Below are 14,572 nucleotides of genomic sequence, written 5' to 3' on the forward strand. Positions count from 1 at the left end.
ATTTCGGCCGCCCGCCTCCCCAAACCCGCCCAATGCCCTAACCCCTCCGCCTCCCCCGCCCGCCGAACCCTAGCTCCCCCGCCCGCGCGCCGGCGATGGCGGCCCCGCGCGCCGCCAAGCGCCCCAAGCTCGACCGGGGTGCAGCGCCGCCCCAGCGCGGGGAGGACGACTACGTGCCGGGGAACATCGTGGAGGTCGAGCTCTGCAACTTCATGACCTACGACCGCCTCGTCTGCCGCCCCGGCCCGCGCCTCAACCTCGTCGTCGGCCCCAACGGCTCCGGCAAGAGCTCCCTCGTCTGCGCCATCGCACTCGGCCTCGCCGGAGACCCCAATGTATGACCCTACTCACCTAATGATCTGCAACATTTCCTCCCCCCAAACCATTTCACTGTACCTTAATGTTCCGTTGTTACGGCGGACTGCGATAATGGGTGCAGATTCTCGGGAGAGCGTCCAGCGTCGGTGCGTTCGTCAAGAGAGGGGAGGTCGCCGGGCACGTCAAGATATCCCTCCGCGGGGATACGCCTGACGAGAATATCTGCATTACTAGGAAGATTGATACGAAGAACAAGTCCGAGTGGCTCCTCAATGGTACTAGTGGCAAATACAAAAGATGGTGTTCACTATCGTTGCTGCAATAATTTGGAATAACCTCAGTTTGGTATAGTGATTCATCCATAAAAAGTGTTCCATTCTGCCACCAGATGCATACTCCTGACACATACCACCCATCCCTTTTTCTATATGGTTGGGGTATTGGATCGCTTGCCAAAATTTTGACTTGCCCATACCGTCTTGATTTTATGGCTGGGATATTCCCCCCCCCCTTTTCCATTCTGTCTATACATCATATAGTGCGAAATTAGTTGATACACTGATACTATGATTGATGATGCTCTTAGTTGTCTTAGAAGAAAAATATTTGAAAGGAATTCTGTACTTATCTAGTAAATATATATGCTTATGCTTTACAGAACTTTCAGTACTAGTTACGTGCATACAGCTTACTCTACTTCAGTTGTCACAGCTTCATATTCTTAAGGATGTCAATTGTAATGCTGCCACGATGGCCAGAAAAGTAATTTTAGCAATGCTGTTTCTTCAAGTGTATATATAAGTAACCTATTGTTTCTGTTTCTTGATTGTTTATGAGTGTGTTCCTCTCGCTTGGAGGAGGTCTGCCTCTATGTAACTGAAACTTTTTTGTGTTGCAGGTGCAACTGTCCCCAAGAAGGAAGTTATTGATGTGATTAAGAAATTCAATATTCAAGTTAACAACTTAACTCAGGTTGGCCTTTATATAACACATCTATATTTATCCTTGACAAAGGCAACTGTGGAGCTTCACCTTACTTTACTGTTCTGTGCTGAACCTCCCCTAGTTCTTGCCGCAAGACCGGGTGTCTGAATTTGCAAAGCTAAGTCCCATCCAACTTCTAGAAGAGACTGAAAAGGCAGTTGGTGATCCTGATTTACCTGTTCAGCATCGACAACTTGTAGAGAGAAGTAAGGAACTGAAAGCGCTTGAAGTGGTAAAGCCGAATGTTGCTCCTTTTGTTTATGTTTCTTTGAAATTTTTGAAGTTTCCCTTACTTTTTTCAGAAACAGTTTGTTAGGTGTTAACTCTACACTTATCTACTATTTTATCTTATGTTCAATTTTAGGCCCTAAAGCAAAAGGAACGGACTTTGAACAATCTGAAAGCCCTCAATGCTGAACAAGAAAAAGATGTTGAACGTGTTCGACTAAGAGATAACCTCCTGAGAAAGGTATGTAGCCTTTTTGTCCATCTGTATAATTTTAGCTACAAGTTTTGGCAACACTATGATAATACTATGTTTAATTGTGCCATAGGCTGAATTAATGAAGAAGAAGCTACCATGGCTGAAATTCGACATGATGCGGAAGGAATTCACAGAAGTGATACAGGAGCAGGAGAAAATTGCGAAGAGGAAAATGGAAGAAGCTGCCAGAATCTGGGAAGATTCAAAAGGCCCTATTGAGTATGTTTCATGCTTTCAGAAGGCTTCAATTATTCATTTGGTGGCATAGACATTCCTTCTTGATGTTTTGGAATTATTTCATACTACATGATTAGCTATTCGCCCTAACAAATAAAGGCTTCCTTTTCAAGGCCTTCGATTTGAATGGATGAAATTAGTTATGCACCTACAGTTTCTTTTATTCTTTTAGCGAATAATCCAATAACCAGAAATTAGGTCAGCCTCACCTCCAGTTTCGATTGATACACCCTCTCTTTTTCATGTGTGTTTTTTGGCTTACTTAGTGGACCCTATTTAAACAAATTCTAAACATACTATGTCAAAACAAAGTTCCTGGTTGCCATAGTCTGTTAAGGACATAAAAATTTGTGAATTGGACCACTTTACATAAATTTAGAAAAACCCATGTGGCCAAACTTTTGAAACAGAAGGTGCGAGCTCTCCTCTTTCAGTAATGTGAGAGACAAAGTTAAATGGTTGTTTCACCTATCCAAGGAGGCACTAGGGGATTATCTCAATATATAATAGTATCTGCACACCAACTCCATTGCCGTCAAGCATCTCTAACCTGTGCTGCACCTAAGTTCCCCTCCATATTGTTCCTAGTTTCAGAATTCCCTTTTCGCTTCTGTGGGCATGCTTGTAGCGTCAAGATAAAATCTTTATGCCACTTTTTATGTGGATTCTTTCATTTTCATTTGATTAAATCCTTTTGGATCCATTCTTTTGGATATTTACTTGGAAGTTGCTTATACAGTATCCTTTGGTTGCTTCAAATACATGGGAGAGAATAAAAGAACAATTAAAATGCCATATAAAAATGTTCTTTACTTATTCAAAACAAAGAAAAAAATACTAAGAAAATAATACATTGAGTTGTCAGGAATAATGCTATTGGTATATGGAAAAAATGTATATACTCTTACATACTCCCTCCGTCCCATGAAGAGTGTTATTCTAGTTTTTCTCAAACAGATTGTCGTGGCGTGAAAAGACTCTAATGCCCTCATTTGTTTGCCACACGCAGTTAGTTTTGACACGCAAATTAAATCTGACCACTTAATTAGGCAGATAGTTGAGATCCAATTTATAGGATTGCACTCTTTGTGGGATTTTTTTCAAACGCAGAATTGCACTCCTCATGGGACGGAGGGAGTACCTTTTTAGATTTTATGAAAATTCGTTCTGTACAACTTATATTTATGCGTGCCTTTAAATTGACAAAATCCAAAGGCAAGGTTTATATTGCAAGGTCTAAACAGAGACATCTTCTTTGCCATTATTGTTTTTGGTAGTGAACTCAAGAAACACAGGGCAGCTCATACTTCAAATATAAAGAAGACAAGTAACCAAGTAAATGAGAACATGACCAACCGCAGGAAAGTTACAGACCATGAACTGCAGCTGGTATGACCGCTTTACCGAAATCAGGCATCTATTACTATTTTACTGATTTCAGTTTCTGACGTTCCTTTTCTTGGTACCAGAATGCAGAACTGAAAGCTGCTTTTGATGACATTGATTATTTGAAAAAGCAAGAAAAATCTCGCCAGCAAAGGATTCTGAAAGCTAAGGAAGACCTTGCTGCTGCTGAAAAAGAACTTGAAGATCTACAGCCATATGAACTCCCTAAAGCTCAAATGGTTGGTTGATATACCTTACTCCATTACCTCCTTGCTTTACTTACATCTTTGTACTCTCCAGTGACTGATTGGTATTATTTCAATTTTATATGATCATAGTAATGCGATTTTTGCGACTGTTATATTTACACTGGAAGGTATATTTATGTTTTTGCAATAGGCACAACTCACAGACCAAATTGCACGAATAAGTGTTGAGATAAAAAATCTAAAAGCAGAAAGGAATTCTGTGGAGTCCCAGTTAGCTCGAGAGAATGAAAGCATGGGGAGATGTTCTAATAGGTAACCTGCTTGTGAGCTGCTGTCATCTCCACTCAAGACTAGGTTACCTAACACTAATTTGTTCCAGGCTGATGGAAATGGAAAGCAAGAATAGTAAGCTACTCCAAGCATTGCAAATGATAGGCGCTGATAAGATCACTGAAGCATACCACTGGGTGCAAGATAACAAAAAAAATTTTAGGGGGGAAGTATATGGACCTGTTCTCCTTGAGGTTTGTTTTACTTTTGCTGTCAATAGTCCTTTTATTTGCAGCCAAGACACTATACTTTGGTTCAACTGTTCCCAGGTAAATGTTGAGGATAAGCTCCATGCAACTTACCTGGAAAACCATGTTCCAAACTATATATGGAAGGTACAAATAGAGTGCTAACACTTTATCTTTTGATTGTTTCTAAATTATGTTGTTTTACTTTGTCCATTCACAAATACAAGTTCACCTAGGTCTGTCCTAAGTCAAACTTCAATTTTGGCCATCAATATCTGAATTTATAAAGATTGTCAATACAAGATTGACACTTACAGTTTCATTATTAGAACTATTTTTGTAATATATATGTCTCTTCATTTCATTTAAGATAATATTTTCCCCATAGATAATGGTTCCAAAAGTTTGACTTAGGACTTAGGAGAAACCTACATGGACTTATATTTGTTATCAGAGGAAGAAAAAACTAGAGAAAGAAACTAGGGACAAATATTTAACCGATGGCTGCTAGATCTCCCTGTGCTATACTGTTATTGCACGTTGCCATGTTGTATGCCTGGTGTGTGTGCAGAAGCAGATTTACCCTCCAGTCACTGAAGACGATCAGCATCCATTAGTATGGCATTTCTGTAATATATACAGTCATACAGAGGTCCCTAGTTCATTCTCGTCCTCGACTTGCGAATGACTACATGCCATCATCTTGTTTATTCTTATGGAAAACATTGTAATTGCTGTAAACAATTGTATTTTCCAGTCATTCATCACTCAGGATGCTTCCGACCGTGACTACATCTTTAGAGAAATGAAGAAGTATGGCATCCCTGTTCTGAACTACATAACGGACGAACGCGTAAGGCGACGACCGTTAAACATTACTCCGGAGGTAAGCAGATATGGACCAAGCATTTGTCCTTATTTTTTCCATCTTCTTTTCTAACTTTTATGCATGGACATTCACACTACTGTCATTTCTCCTCGTTCCTGAGCATTATTATGTAAGGGCACCATAGACCTTTTGGTTATGTCACCAATCTTAGTGTTTTCCTGACCTCCTTACAACATGCCTTGGAATTGTGTTGGTAGTAATATTGGCTGCTCTGTTTATCTTCCCTTGACAGATGAAGCAACTTGGGATCTACTCCCGACTTGATCAAGTATTTCGAGCCCCGGATGCTGTAAAAGATGTTTTAATTAATCAGGCAATGTTGGATGATTCGGTATAACTGCTTATGTTCTGTTCATAAATCATTACCAAGTTGCATTGATTATTACTCCCTCCAATTACAAAATATCAAGTACTAATTTCTTCTAGAATATATTTTCAATAGCAAATTATATGATTGTGTAACCTTTTTTTACTACAAATCTACCCATACCATTATCAGATTTTCAATTTTAATGCACAAATTTTAATTGATAACAATTTTGGTAGGTTAAATGGTTAGCTGAAAGGAGTATTCGAACCTTTCACTCAAAGTTGCTTTTTTTTTATCTCACGTTTCTCCTTGTATGTGTGTCTAGTACATAGGTACAGATGAAACTCATCGCAGAGCAGATGAGGTATCAAAGTTGGGCATTTCTGACTTTTGGACTCCGGATAACCATTACCGATGGTCCAAATCGAGATATGGTGGTCATATGTCAGCATTTGTAGATGCAGTCAATCCTTCTCGTCTTTTCAAGAGCAGTATGATTTATACTCGCAGCCTCAATAGATTTGTCATTTACATAATTCACCTGTCATTTCTTATTCTTGTCAGCCTTCCCACGCAGATCTTGATGTAAGTGACATTGAAAATCTTCGACTTCAGAAAGAAAAGCATGAAAGGAATATTGAAGGAATGCTTGAAGTTTTAAAAGGTGTTCAGAGAAAACAGAGGCAATTAGAAGATAACGAGGCGAATATACACAAGCAAAAGGTTGCATCTATTTAATTTAGTTACTTCCATTAATTTTAATTATTACCTAGTGATTTCTGGTGATTCTTATGTTTTGATTGTTAAATTTTCTAGGAAGAAATTATTAACATGATGATGTCCCAAAAGAAGAGACAAGAAGAAATAAAAAGGCGTGTTGGTACGAGACTTTCTCCTGTTCTTTTACATGTATATTATGTATATTGTATGAGGTGTCTTCTTTTCAGATATGAGAAGGAGAGTGCTGGAGGACTTATGCAAAGAGGAAGATGTGGAATCCAGCACAAGAAAGCTGGTTGATCAGGTTGCTAACTTAAAGGACAAGCGATTTCAAGCAATGATAAAACTTAAGGTTAGCAGGGCCTTTATGCTAACAGCCAACAGTCCAACATTGTTTTTAGCTGTTTATCTTGGAAAGCATCAAGTTACTTACTTCAGTTTCATATCAACTATCTTAGGATTTGCTTACTGAAGCTGTTGCTCTCAAATGGAGCCACACAGAAAAGCAAATGGCTTCCATTGAGCTCGATGCCAAGGTATGTTCTTCTAGTTACATCTGCAATAAATGATTGAGTGGCAAGTGAAAAAAAAAGTGAGCTTGTAGAGCAGTAGCTGTTTTATTTTGTTGTCCATAATGTCCACTCCTCGATAGGTGTGTAGTGGAGTTTTAAAGCGGGCGGATAATGTAAAGAGAGGTAGAGGTAGAAGAGAGGTAGAGGTAGACCTAGACTAACTTGGAACGAGACGGTTAAGAGAGACCTTAAGGAGTGGAATATCGCTAAGGAATTAGCTATGGATAGGAGCGCTTGGAGATTAGCAATTAACGTACCTGAACCGTGACCTTTGTTACTTTTTATTTAACCTCTAACTCTTCCTTTGGCTTGTGCCCTTTTTGTGTTTCTTATTCTTGTTTTCTGTGGGTTTCATCTCTAGCCTACCCCAACTTGCTTGGGACAAAAGGCTAAGTTGTTGTTGTTGTTGTTGTTGTTGTCCATAATGTCTATCTGGCTGGTATTAACATATATATTTTTTTGTTTAACCATAACTAATCATGCCATAGATATGGGAGATGGAAAAGGGTGTGAAAAAACTTGAAAAGGATGCTAATCTGGCTGCCAGAGAATATGAAGATCGTAAGTTGATTTTACTATGAATTCTCTTGCAGTTTTCTTGCAATATGTAAAGTCAAAAGTTAACATCAATAATTTGTCGTGTTAATTATGAACTTTTGGTCTTTGAGCCCACAAATATCAGGGACTACTCGCAACATGATCACCATGCTTCATAGTCGATTATTTTGTACATTCTTTACTCGTAAAATAAATATCTTTTGGAGTACTTCTTTACCTGTTATGTGCAACATGAATGAACTAAGTGGGAAGTGAACATACAATTGAGTGGAATGGGTTTTGGGTTGATCTATTTATTATTTTCATATTGGTTTTTTACTTGGAAATACCATTCTCTAATTTACTGTTCAATCTGTGTCACTGTATGGTCATGTAATGAACTTATTTTTTAATTAAGAAGAGAGGGAGAAGCAAATTATCTTGAAGTACGGTTGGCAGAGATATAATGGTTTAGTCTGGCCAATCTAATTCAATAATAACTGTCAGTTGAAGTTGCTAGGCTGTTTTACCCCTATGGATCTTTTTTTTTCAGGCTTCATAGTCACATTTTTTTTCATCAGGTAAAAGAATCACTCAGGAACATAAGCGGAAGTTGGTTTTGGCACAACAGCACGCAGAGTCGATAACCATGATCACTAAAGACATTGAAAAAGAGTTTGATGAGGTATAGTTGAAATTTAGTTTCTGTATAAATTTTGTTTCACTAACTCATCAATGTAAATAACTTGGAGTAGAAAAATAAAAAAATATATCTGGACTGTGACCATAACAGTTATAACAGTATTTTGTTCTAGTTCCATTTCTGTTTTCTTTAGTTCAATTATGCTGGTGTTTCCATAGTCCAAATAAACCACTGTTCTTAATGGCATGTATTAGCACTAATAATCTGTTTATTGATTCTTCACTCCTTTCTAATTGCAGATGCCTCGTACCGTAGAAGAACTGGAAACAGCAATACAAGATACTGAATTGGAGGCAAATTCTATGCTATTTCTAAACCAAAATGTTTTGCAGGAGTATCAAAACCGGCAACGCGAGGTATCAAATTATTCCTAGCAATGATTATATTTTATCGTCTTGGTATTGTAATTGGCAGAATCATCTATTGAAACCTTAGTGGTCCTTTTTTATGGGATTATTGGCATGTGTTTTAGAACTCTTTCTCGAGACCATATTTAGTGAGCGAATTAAGGGAGGCATTATGAGATGTTCATTTCCTGAAGTGCATTAAAAATCACGGAGGTTACTTACCATAGAGTTCTCTCCCTCCAGACTATATCCTTGTGAAAATGCTCAGCTATAATTGCAGAATGTGCTGCTATTTGGGTGTAGTCATGTTTTGGTCTTTGGCTCTTTGCCAATAAATTAGACTAGTAGATGAGGCCACTTGGAACCTTGGACACTCGGACCATCTCAAAAGTCAAGTTTGAGCAGATAGCTCTAAGTAACAACATTTCTTCGTCTACTGAATGTCTGTATTATAATATGTTAAGTTGAGCTACTAAATCAATCACAACTTCTACTTAGAATTCTTGTTGACGCTAACTAATTTGATTTTACAGATAGAATCAATCTCAAATAAACTTAAGGATGATAAAGACGAATATGAGATATGCTGCTCTGAAATTGAAACTGTAAAGGTTTGAACACTTCATCTTGTGTCACCTAATCTGAAATCAATTCTCTCACTTCTTTTTGGATCCATCTCCTTTGACTTGACTTGGATGATTTTGTAGGGTAAATGGCTTCCAACTCTGCGGACTCTTGTTTCAAAAATAAATGACACATTCAGTCGTAACTTTCAAGAAATGGCCGTTGCTGGAGAAGTTTCATTGGGTATGTATGGTTCTGTTTCTTAGCCATTGTCTGTACATTTTGATAACACTCAAATTGTCATGCCAAAACTTCCAGATGAGCATGATCTTGATTTTGATCAGTACGGCATTCTTATAAAGGTGAAGTTTAGGTGAGTTTCTTTACCAAGTGAGCAATGTTCTGTATTCTGATATTTCTCGAAATTGGATGGATAAATATTAAGTAACTAGTCTGCCATACCTTATCAGTCAATGTAATATTTTGTAATTGTAAGCTCGTTTGGTTTTGTGTACTCCTAATTACAGTATCCTGGTGTATGATGGTATAACCAGGCTCAGCCTTACCGAGTTCACTACCGACTTCACTAAAGGGAAACTTTGAGTACTTTAGAATTTATTTGGACATAATCTCCTACAAATGATCTCTCTGGTCCATGTAGCTCGTTGCGGAAGTTGTTTCATGAAAAGCACGCTTGTATGTATTTTATTCTCATATCCACTCTTCCAAAGTTGAATATCTTGCTGTCCAAAGCTCCTCAGCACACGTTGTGGAGCAGGTTGTCCTTGTTTTGCTATGTGCTTTATTTGTGGTGGACTGTTCTCTCTTGAAAAGAAAACCACTATGAGTAGTCCCATATCTGAGTGCAGTTCACGATGTGTTCATATCGTCTGGAATATGGTGTACACTGAATAAAAATTTAATTTACTAACATGGTTGTTTGAACAATATTTCCATGAATCACAGTGACCTGCTTGCTTCCTACTACCTAGTCTCTATCAGGAGATTTAGGTAGATACTGGTCTGGTGCCTTCCTGTATATAATTCTAATTGTAACAGAAGAAATATTTCATTATTTGAATGGCCTGTAACTAATCTTTGTTTGCATATTTGTTGCTGATATATTTTTTTCTATCCTGTGCTTCTAGCATGTAGATTGAGGTTTTGATATATTTTCTTTTGGTCATCAGGCAAACTAGTCAGCTGCAGGTGCTAAGTGCTCATCACCAATCTGGAGGGGTATGAAGAAACAACAACTGCCAGATTGATTGTGGAACTGTTTTTTTACCTTCTTCTGATCACAATTGTTTCCTTCCCATTCATAGGAGCGATCAGTATCGACCATATTGTATCTTGTGTCACTTCAAGATCTTACCAACTGCCCCTTTCGGGTGGTTGATGAGATAAATCAAGGCAAGTCAACCGAAAGTGTTCCCCCTCAATTGCATGACTGTTACCATGTAATTGAAGTGGTCTAACTCATTCCATCCGAAAAATGCAGGAATGGACCCCATAAATGAGAGGAAGATGTTCCAGCAGCTTGTTAGAGCTGCCAGCCAAATTAACACGCCACAGTTAGTGACAATACACGCACAACACCTTGTACAGCATGCAGACCTGCTGACATCTGGTAACCTCCTGTTTCTTTTCTGACTGCAGGTGCTTCCTTCTGACGCCCAAGCTGCTACCTGATCTGGAGTACAGCGATGCCTGCAGCATTTTGAACATCATGAACGGTCCATGGATTGAGAAGCCAGCGAAAGGTACTTGTGTCGCTCTATGCTTTGTTAATAATGCATGCTCATCGCGCTGGTGAACTGAACATGAAAGCGTTCTGAATCTGAGTTTTAGCTAACATACTTGATACTTGCAGTTTGGAGCGCCGGGGATTGTTGGAGGACGGTGATGAGCGCTGCAGGGCATTGATTTGTTGAATCCTGCGTCGGCAGCACTAGGCTTTTGTGAAGTTAAAAGTGTAGGTTATCCCGAAGCAGCTTTTGGGTGATCAATTTAAGTTTTAGATGTACCCCATGTAAATATAGGAAAGCTAAGTTAGCTGATGTCTAAGAACCGGAAGCTGGGTAGGCCTTTTGTTTGTTACTTGAACCGTTCTGTAGAATGATGTCTACCCGGTAGCTGACCAGCTGGTGTCTCTGCAAATTGATGCAGTGTATGTTAGTTATCCACCAGCATAGTTCAGTGATTCTTTTGCAGTGTGAATCTACATTGGCGAACCATGTAGTTGGCGCCACGTCTAATTGGCTACGCTACGGTCTGCTCCTGTATCTGGTGGCTAATGAGCACGCAAAATTGTGACTTTTCTGGACATATGTCGACTGGTGTTGCTAGGATGATCTACCTTCCAGGTTCAAATACGGGTCATTCTGTTTCCGTAATATCCGGTCGACGGGCGTCCGGATGGCGCGGCGCGTGCAATGGCAACCAACGTACGGACACCTCCCCAACGAGTCCGGGACGAAAGGGCAACCTTGTTTGCCACAGCACAGCAGCGCGAAAATTCCTCGAAATTTCAAACACCTTCCTCCCCGTCTGGGTGCCGGCGTCAAGCCGTGCGTGCGCGGATTGGAACAGGCCACGGGTGGATTTGCAGCCGCGCATGGGTGTTTCGTCCCGACGCCGGCCTGTCCTCTCGCCGGAGACCGGCTTGCTCGGCGCCCTCGGTGCACGAGCACGATACTACGTTCGCGCGGAGACGTCATCAGCATCCCGTCTCCCCGATTTTGAAGTTCCCGGACACAAAGTCTACTTTTTCAGATTTCAATTGTGCCAAGAACAGTTACAACAAGTTCTCAAAAAAAAAAAACATCTGTAACAAGCTTAAAAAAATAATACTATAACTAGCCCGGGCCGGACCATACAAAGATCAGATGCTAGGCCTTTTAATACGGGCCAACAAACCTAAAAAAAAACCACGGGCCAACACATAACCCTTTAGGCCTATCTAGTTCGCATACCAGCCATTTGGCCCAATAAGAAAATGAATGCCGTCGCATCCACGATCCACTTACCCACCTACTACCTCCAGACAGCTGCGGAGACGGGGGAGATCTCATCTCGGCTTCTCCGCCGCCGTCGCCGCCATGCCTCCCTCGCCATCCTCCGCCGGCGCGGGCGCCGCCTCGGCGTCCCCCTCCGCCTCCGCCTCAGCCTCGGACCCGACCCCGTCCTGGTGGGAGTCGGTCTCGCAGGCGCGCTCCCGCATCCAGGCGCTCTCCTCCATCCTGCCCCCGGCCGCGTCCCAGGACGTCGCGGCGCTGGCGGACTCCGATCGCCCCGCGCGCGCGCTCCTCCGCTCGCCCGCCGCCTACGCGGCGCTCTCCGACGCGCTCCGCGCGGGCGGGGGCGCCGACGACCCCGCCTGCCACTGGCTCTACGACACGCTCCTCTCCGCTGACCCCGACCTCCGCCTCGCCGCGCTCGCGTTCCTGCCTCTACTGGCGGCGCTCTACCTCCGCCGCCTCCCGCCCGAGCTCCCTTCGTCGCTCTCCGGCTTCGAGGCGGTGCTCCTCGCCGTCTACTCCTCTGAGGCTAAGAATCGTCAGGGGAAGCCCGTCCTCGTCCAGGTCCCGGACCTCTCCGTCCCCTCGCTCTACCACACGCCGGCGTCCAGCCCCAGCTCCAAGTCCCCTCGCCGGCCGCAGCCCCCGCCGATCCCCCCTCCACAGGCAACTCCCGTGGTGGGTGTGCTCTCACCACCGTTGGAGCCGCAGGCTGCTGTGAAGTCCACGAAGCGCGCAGGGATAATTGGGGTCGCGTTCGAAGCTTACTATTCCAAGATTCTGCAGATGCCGGCTGCATCGAAGGTTGATGCCTGCAATGCTGTGGCGGCATGGGCGGGGCAGTACTGCAAATGCCGTTTTGAGCTTGATGACAAGGAGCTGGAGGAAGAGGAGGGGGACTCTCTGGGGTCTGTGTCACCATTGTCATCAGAGGCCGAGAATGGGAAGGAGTTGGAGGAGGAACTGGCAAGGATGCGCATCAATGGAGATACCAGTGGGCGGAACTGCCATGAGGATTATGACAAGGAGGCAAGGGTGCCGCTACCCTGGGAGCTGCTCCAGCCGGTGATGAGGGTTCTTGGGCACTGCTTGCTTGCACCGCTGAACCCTGTCGAGGTGCGGGACGCAGCTGCAGATGCTGTGAGGGTTGTCTATGCCCGTGCATGCCACGACCTTGTGCCACAGGCAATCTTAGCAGCCCGGAGCTTGATTGAGCTTGACAAAAGTGCACGGAAGGCTGCAAAGGCAGCAGCTGCTGCGGCTTCTGGGACAATTGTGGCTGCTGGCACTGCTGGAAGCACCGCGTCGAGCTCTAGGCCAAGTTCAAAGCCAAACACACCGAGCAAGCAGCGCAAGCCTGACACACTACTCGTGTCCAAATGAAATCAACTGTATCCAGGGAGTGTTTGCATGATGGTAAGGTGTTTCTTTCAGATGAGTATTGTGTGTGTCTGCCACTTGAATATTGGTGAAAGTTTAGGAGACCTTGCAATGTGGGAAAACCGTATTATGGCTGGAAGACAATTGGCTAAGGTTCCCAACTTGGTGTTGTATGTTAACTTGTCTATGTTACTTGCTGCATATAGTTGATAAATCGACATATAAATTTTGTATTTGGGGGGTTTGGTGAGTAGCAAGCATTCATATATTAGTTTTTGTTGTTATGTTGATCTGAATTTCTTGCAGTAGTGCACACTAATAGCTTTTTTACGAATATGCTTTATTGTATTTCAATTTGTCCGTATTCCATGTATGGACAGCAGCACTATCTTTTGCTAGAGAGTTATTTGCAAAGTATTGATTTCTGGTTTTTATAAAAGCACGCTCAATTTGGATCGCGATTAATAGTAGCGACCCAAAATTTTGGTTCCGCTCTCGTCCACTTCATTTCTCTTCTCTTCTCCACTCTGCCGGGGACCTGCCAGCGCCAACAGCAGCTGCATAAACCCATCCCCCCGCCTTAAGCCCTCACCAGCGGCCAGTCTTAAGTTCTTCAAGCATAATCTTGGATGCAGTGGTGGCGGTGTGATGAGGCGGCTGGAGCCCTTCAACAGCATTTTGAACCGGGCCAGCTTCTCCATGCCTGTGATGAGTTACAAAGGTAAACGGGAAAAAAAAGTTGAGGAATTCAGTGGCTTTGGGCTTTGGCTCTGCTGCAAACTAGAAGCAACAATCCAATGGGAAGCAAAAGCGGCAAAGCCAAGCATCTTATTTGATTGCCGAGCTCATCCTTTCCCCTGTATCGTATTTGATCCGGAAGACATGGCCGTCACTGCACTGCACATCTTCCAACAGCTAGGCTGTGAGTTGTGTCTGTGTCTCTGAGTTCACTACATTTCAGTGAAGCAGCAGAGAACATGTCAGAGTTCACTGCACAGGTTCAGAATTCAGCTCTGAATTAGAGAGCGAAAGACAGGAGGTAGAAAACTGAGGAGCAGGACGCAGATGAAACGGAGGATCAACAGCGGATCTCCAGACTGAGAGGTGCAACACAAACTGGCATCCTTTTCTCCTCATCCTTTCCTGAACAAGCATTTGATCTCTGTCCCTCACACTTGAACTCAAGGAGAATAGGAGAGACTAGAGAGTAACCGATTCAGCGAAATCAAGATGGTCCAATGGTAGCTGACATCGATGCTTCCTCCAGCGTTCGTCGGCCAACACCATCGTCAACGCCTTGTTCAGCAGTGTCTGGTGATCGTTGTCACTGCCTGGGTTATGGACTGGTGGTAGGTTGTTTGCCCTTCTCAGCTGCTGATACTGGGCAGCAGCAG

General features: G+C 42.7%; 2 protein-coding genes across 2 annotated transcripts; both read left to right on the forward strand.

Moving 5' to 3' along the window:
- Positions 1-11,108, forward strand: LOC112889706 (structural maintenance of chromosomes protein 5). The gene is made up of 29 exons (XM_025956459.1): positions 1-335; positions 440-593; positions 1,217-1,290; positions 1,385-1,534; positions 1,667-1,771; positions 1,857-2,005; positions 3,301-3,412; positions 3,493-3,648; positions 3,809-3,930; positions 3,998-4,142; positions 4,218-4,283; positions 4,894-5,022; positions 5,258-5,356; positions 5,661-5,826; positions 5,913-6,058; positions 6,152-6,215; positions 6,283-6,407; positions 6,514-6,591; positions 7,116-7,188; positions 7,746-7,849; positions 8,107-8,223; positions 8,748-8,825; positions 8,922-9,021; positions 9,097-9,151; positions 9,969-10,017; positions 10,104-10,191; positions 10,280-10,352; positions 10,438-10,541; positions 10,652-11,108. Exons 1-29 carry the CDS (start codon positions 96-98, stop codon positions 10,702-10,704), a joined length of 3,174 nt encoding a protein of 1,057 aa, XP_025812244.1. The 5' UTR covers positions 1-95; the 3' UTR covers positions 10,705-11,108.
- Positions 11,109-11,793: 685 nt separating this feature from the next.
- LOC112889362 lies at positions 11,794-13,442 on the forward strand. Its single transcript, XM_025955947.1, has one exon. The coding sequence runs from the start codon at positions 11,880-11,882 to the stop codon at positions 13,179-13,181; it is 1,302 nt and encodes a 433-aa protein (XP_025811732.1). The 5' UTR covers positions 11,794-11,879; the 3' UTR covers positions 13,182-13,442.
- The last annotated feature ends 1,130 nt before the right edge of the window (positions 13,443-14,572 follow it).

This window comes from Panicum hallii, chromosome 4 (assembly GCF_002211085.1).
Source record: "Panicum hallii strain FIL2 chromosome 4, PHallii_v3.1, whole genome shotgun sequence".
NCBI classification, from domain to species: Eukaryota; Viridiplantae; Streptophyta; class Magnoliopsida; order Poales; family Poaceae; genus Panicum; species Panicum hallii.

Coding starts and splice junctions, on each gene's coding strand:
- LOC112889706 (XM_025956459.1), top strand. CDS start 96: ATGGCGGCCCCGCGCGCCGCCAAGCGCCCCAAGCTCGACCGGGGTGCA. Junction 1,535..1,666: donor AACTGAAAGCGCTTGAAGTG/GTAAAGCCGAAT, acceptor GTTCAATTTTAG/GCCCTAAAGCAAAAGGAACG. Junction 4,284..4,893: donor TTCCAAACTATATATGGAAG/GTACAAATAGAG, acceptor TGTATTTTCCAG/TCATTCATCACTCAGGATGC.
- LOC112889362 (XM_025955947.1), top strand. CDS start 11,880: ATGCCTCCCTCGCCATCCTCCGCCGGCGCGGGCGCCGCCTCGGCGTCC.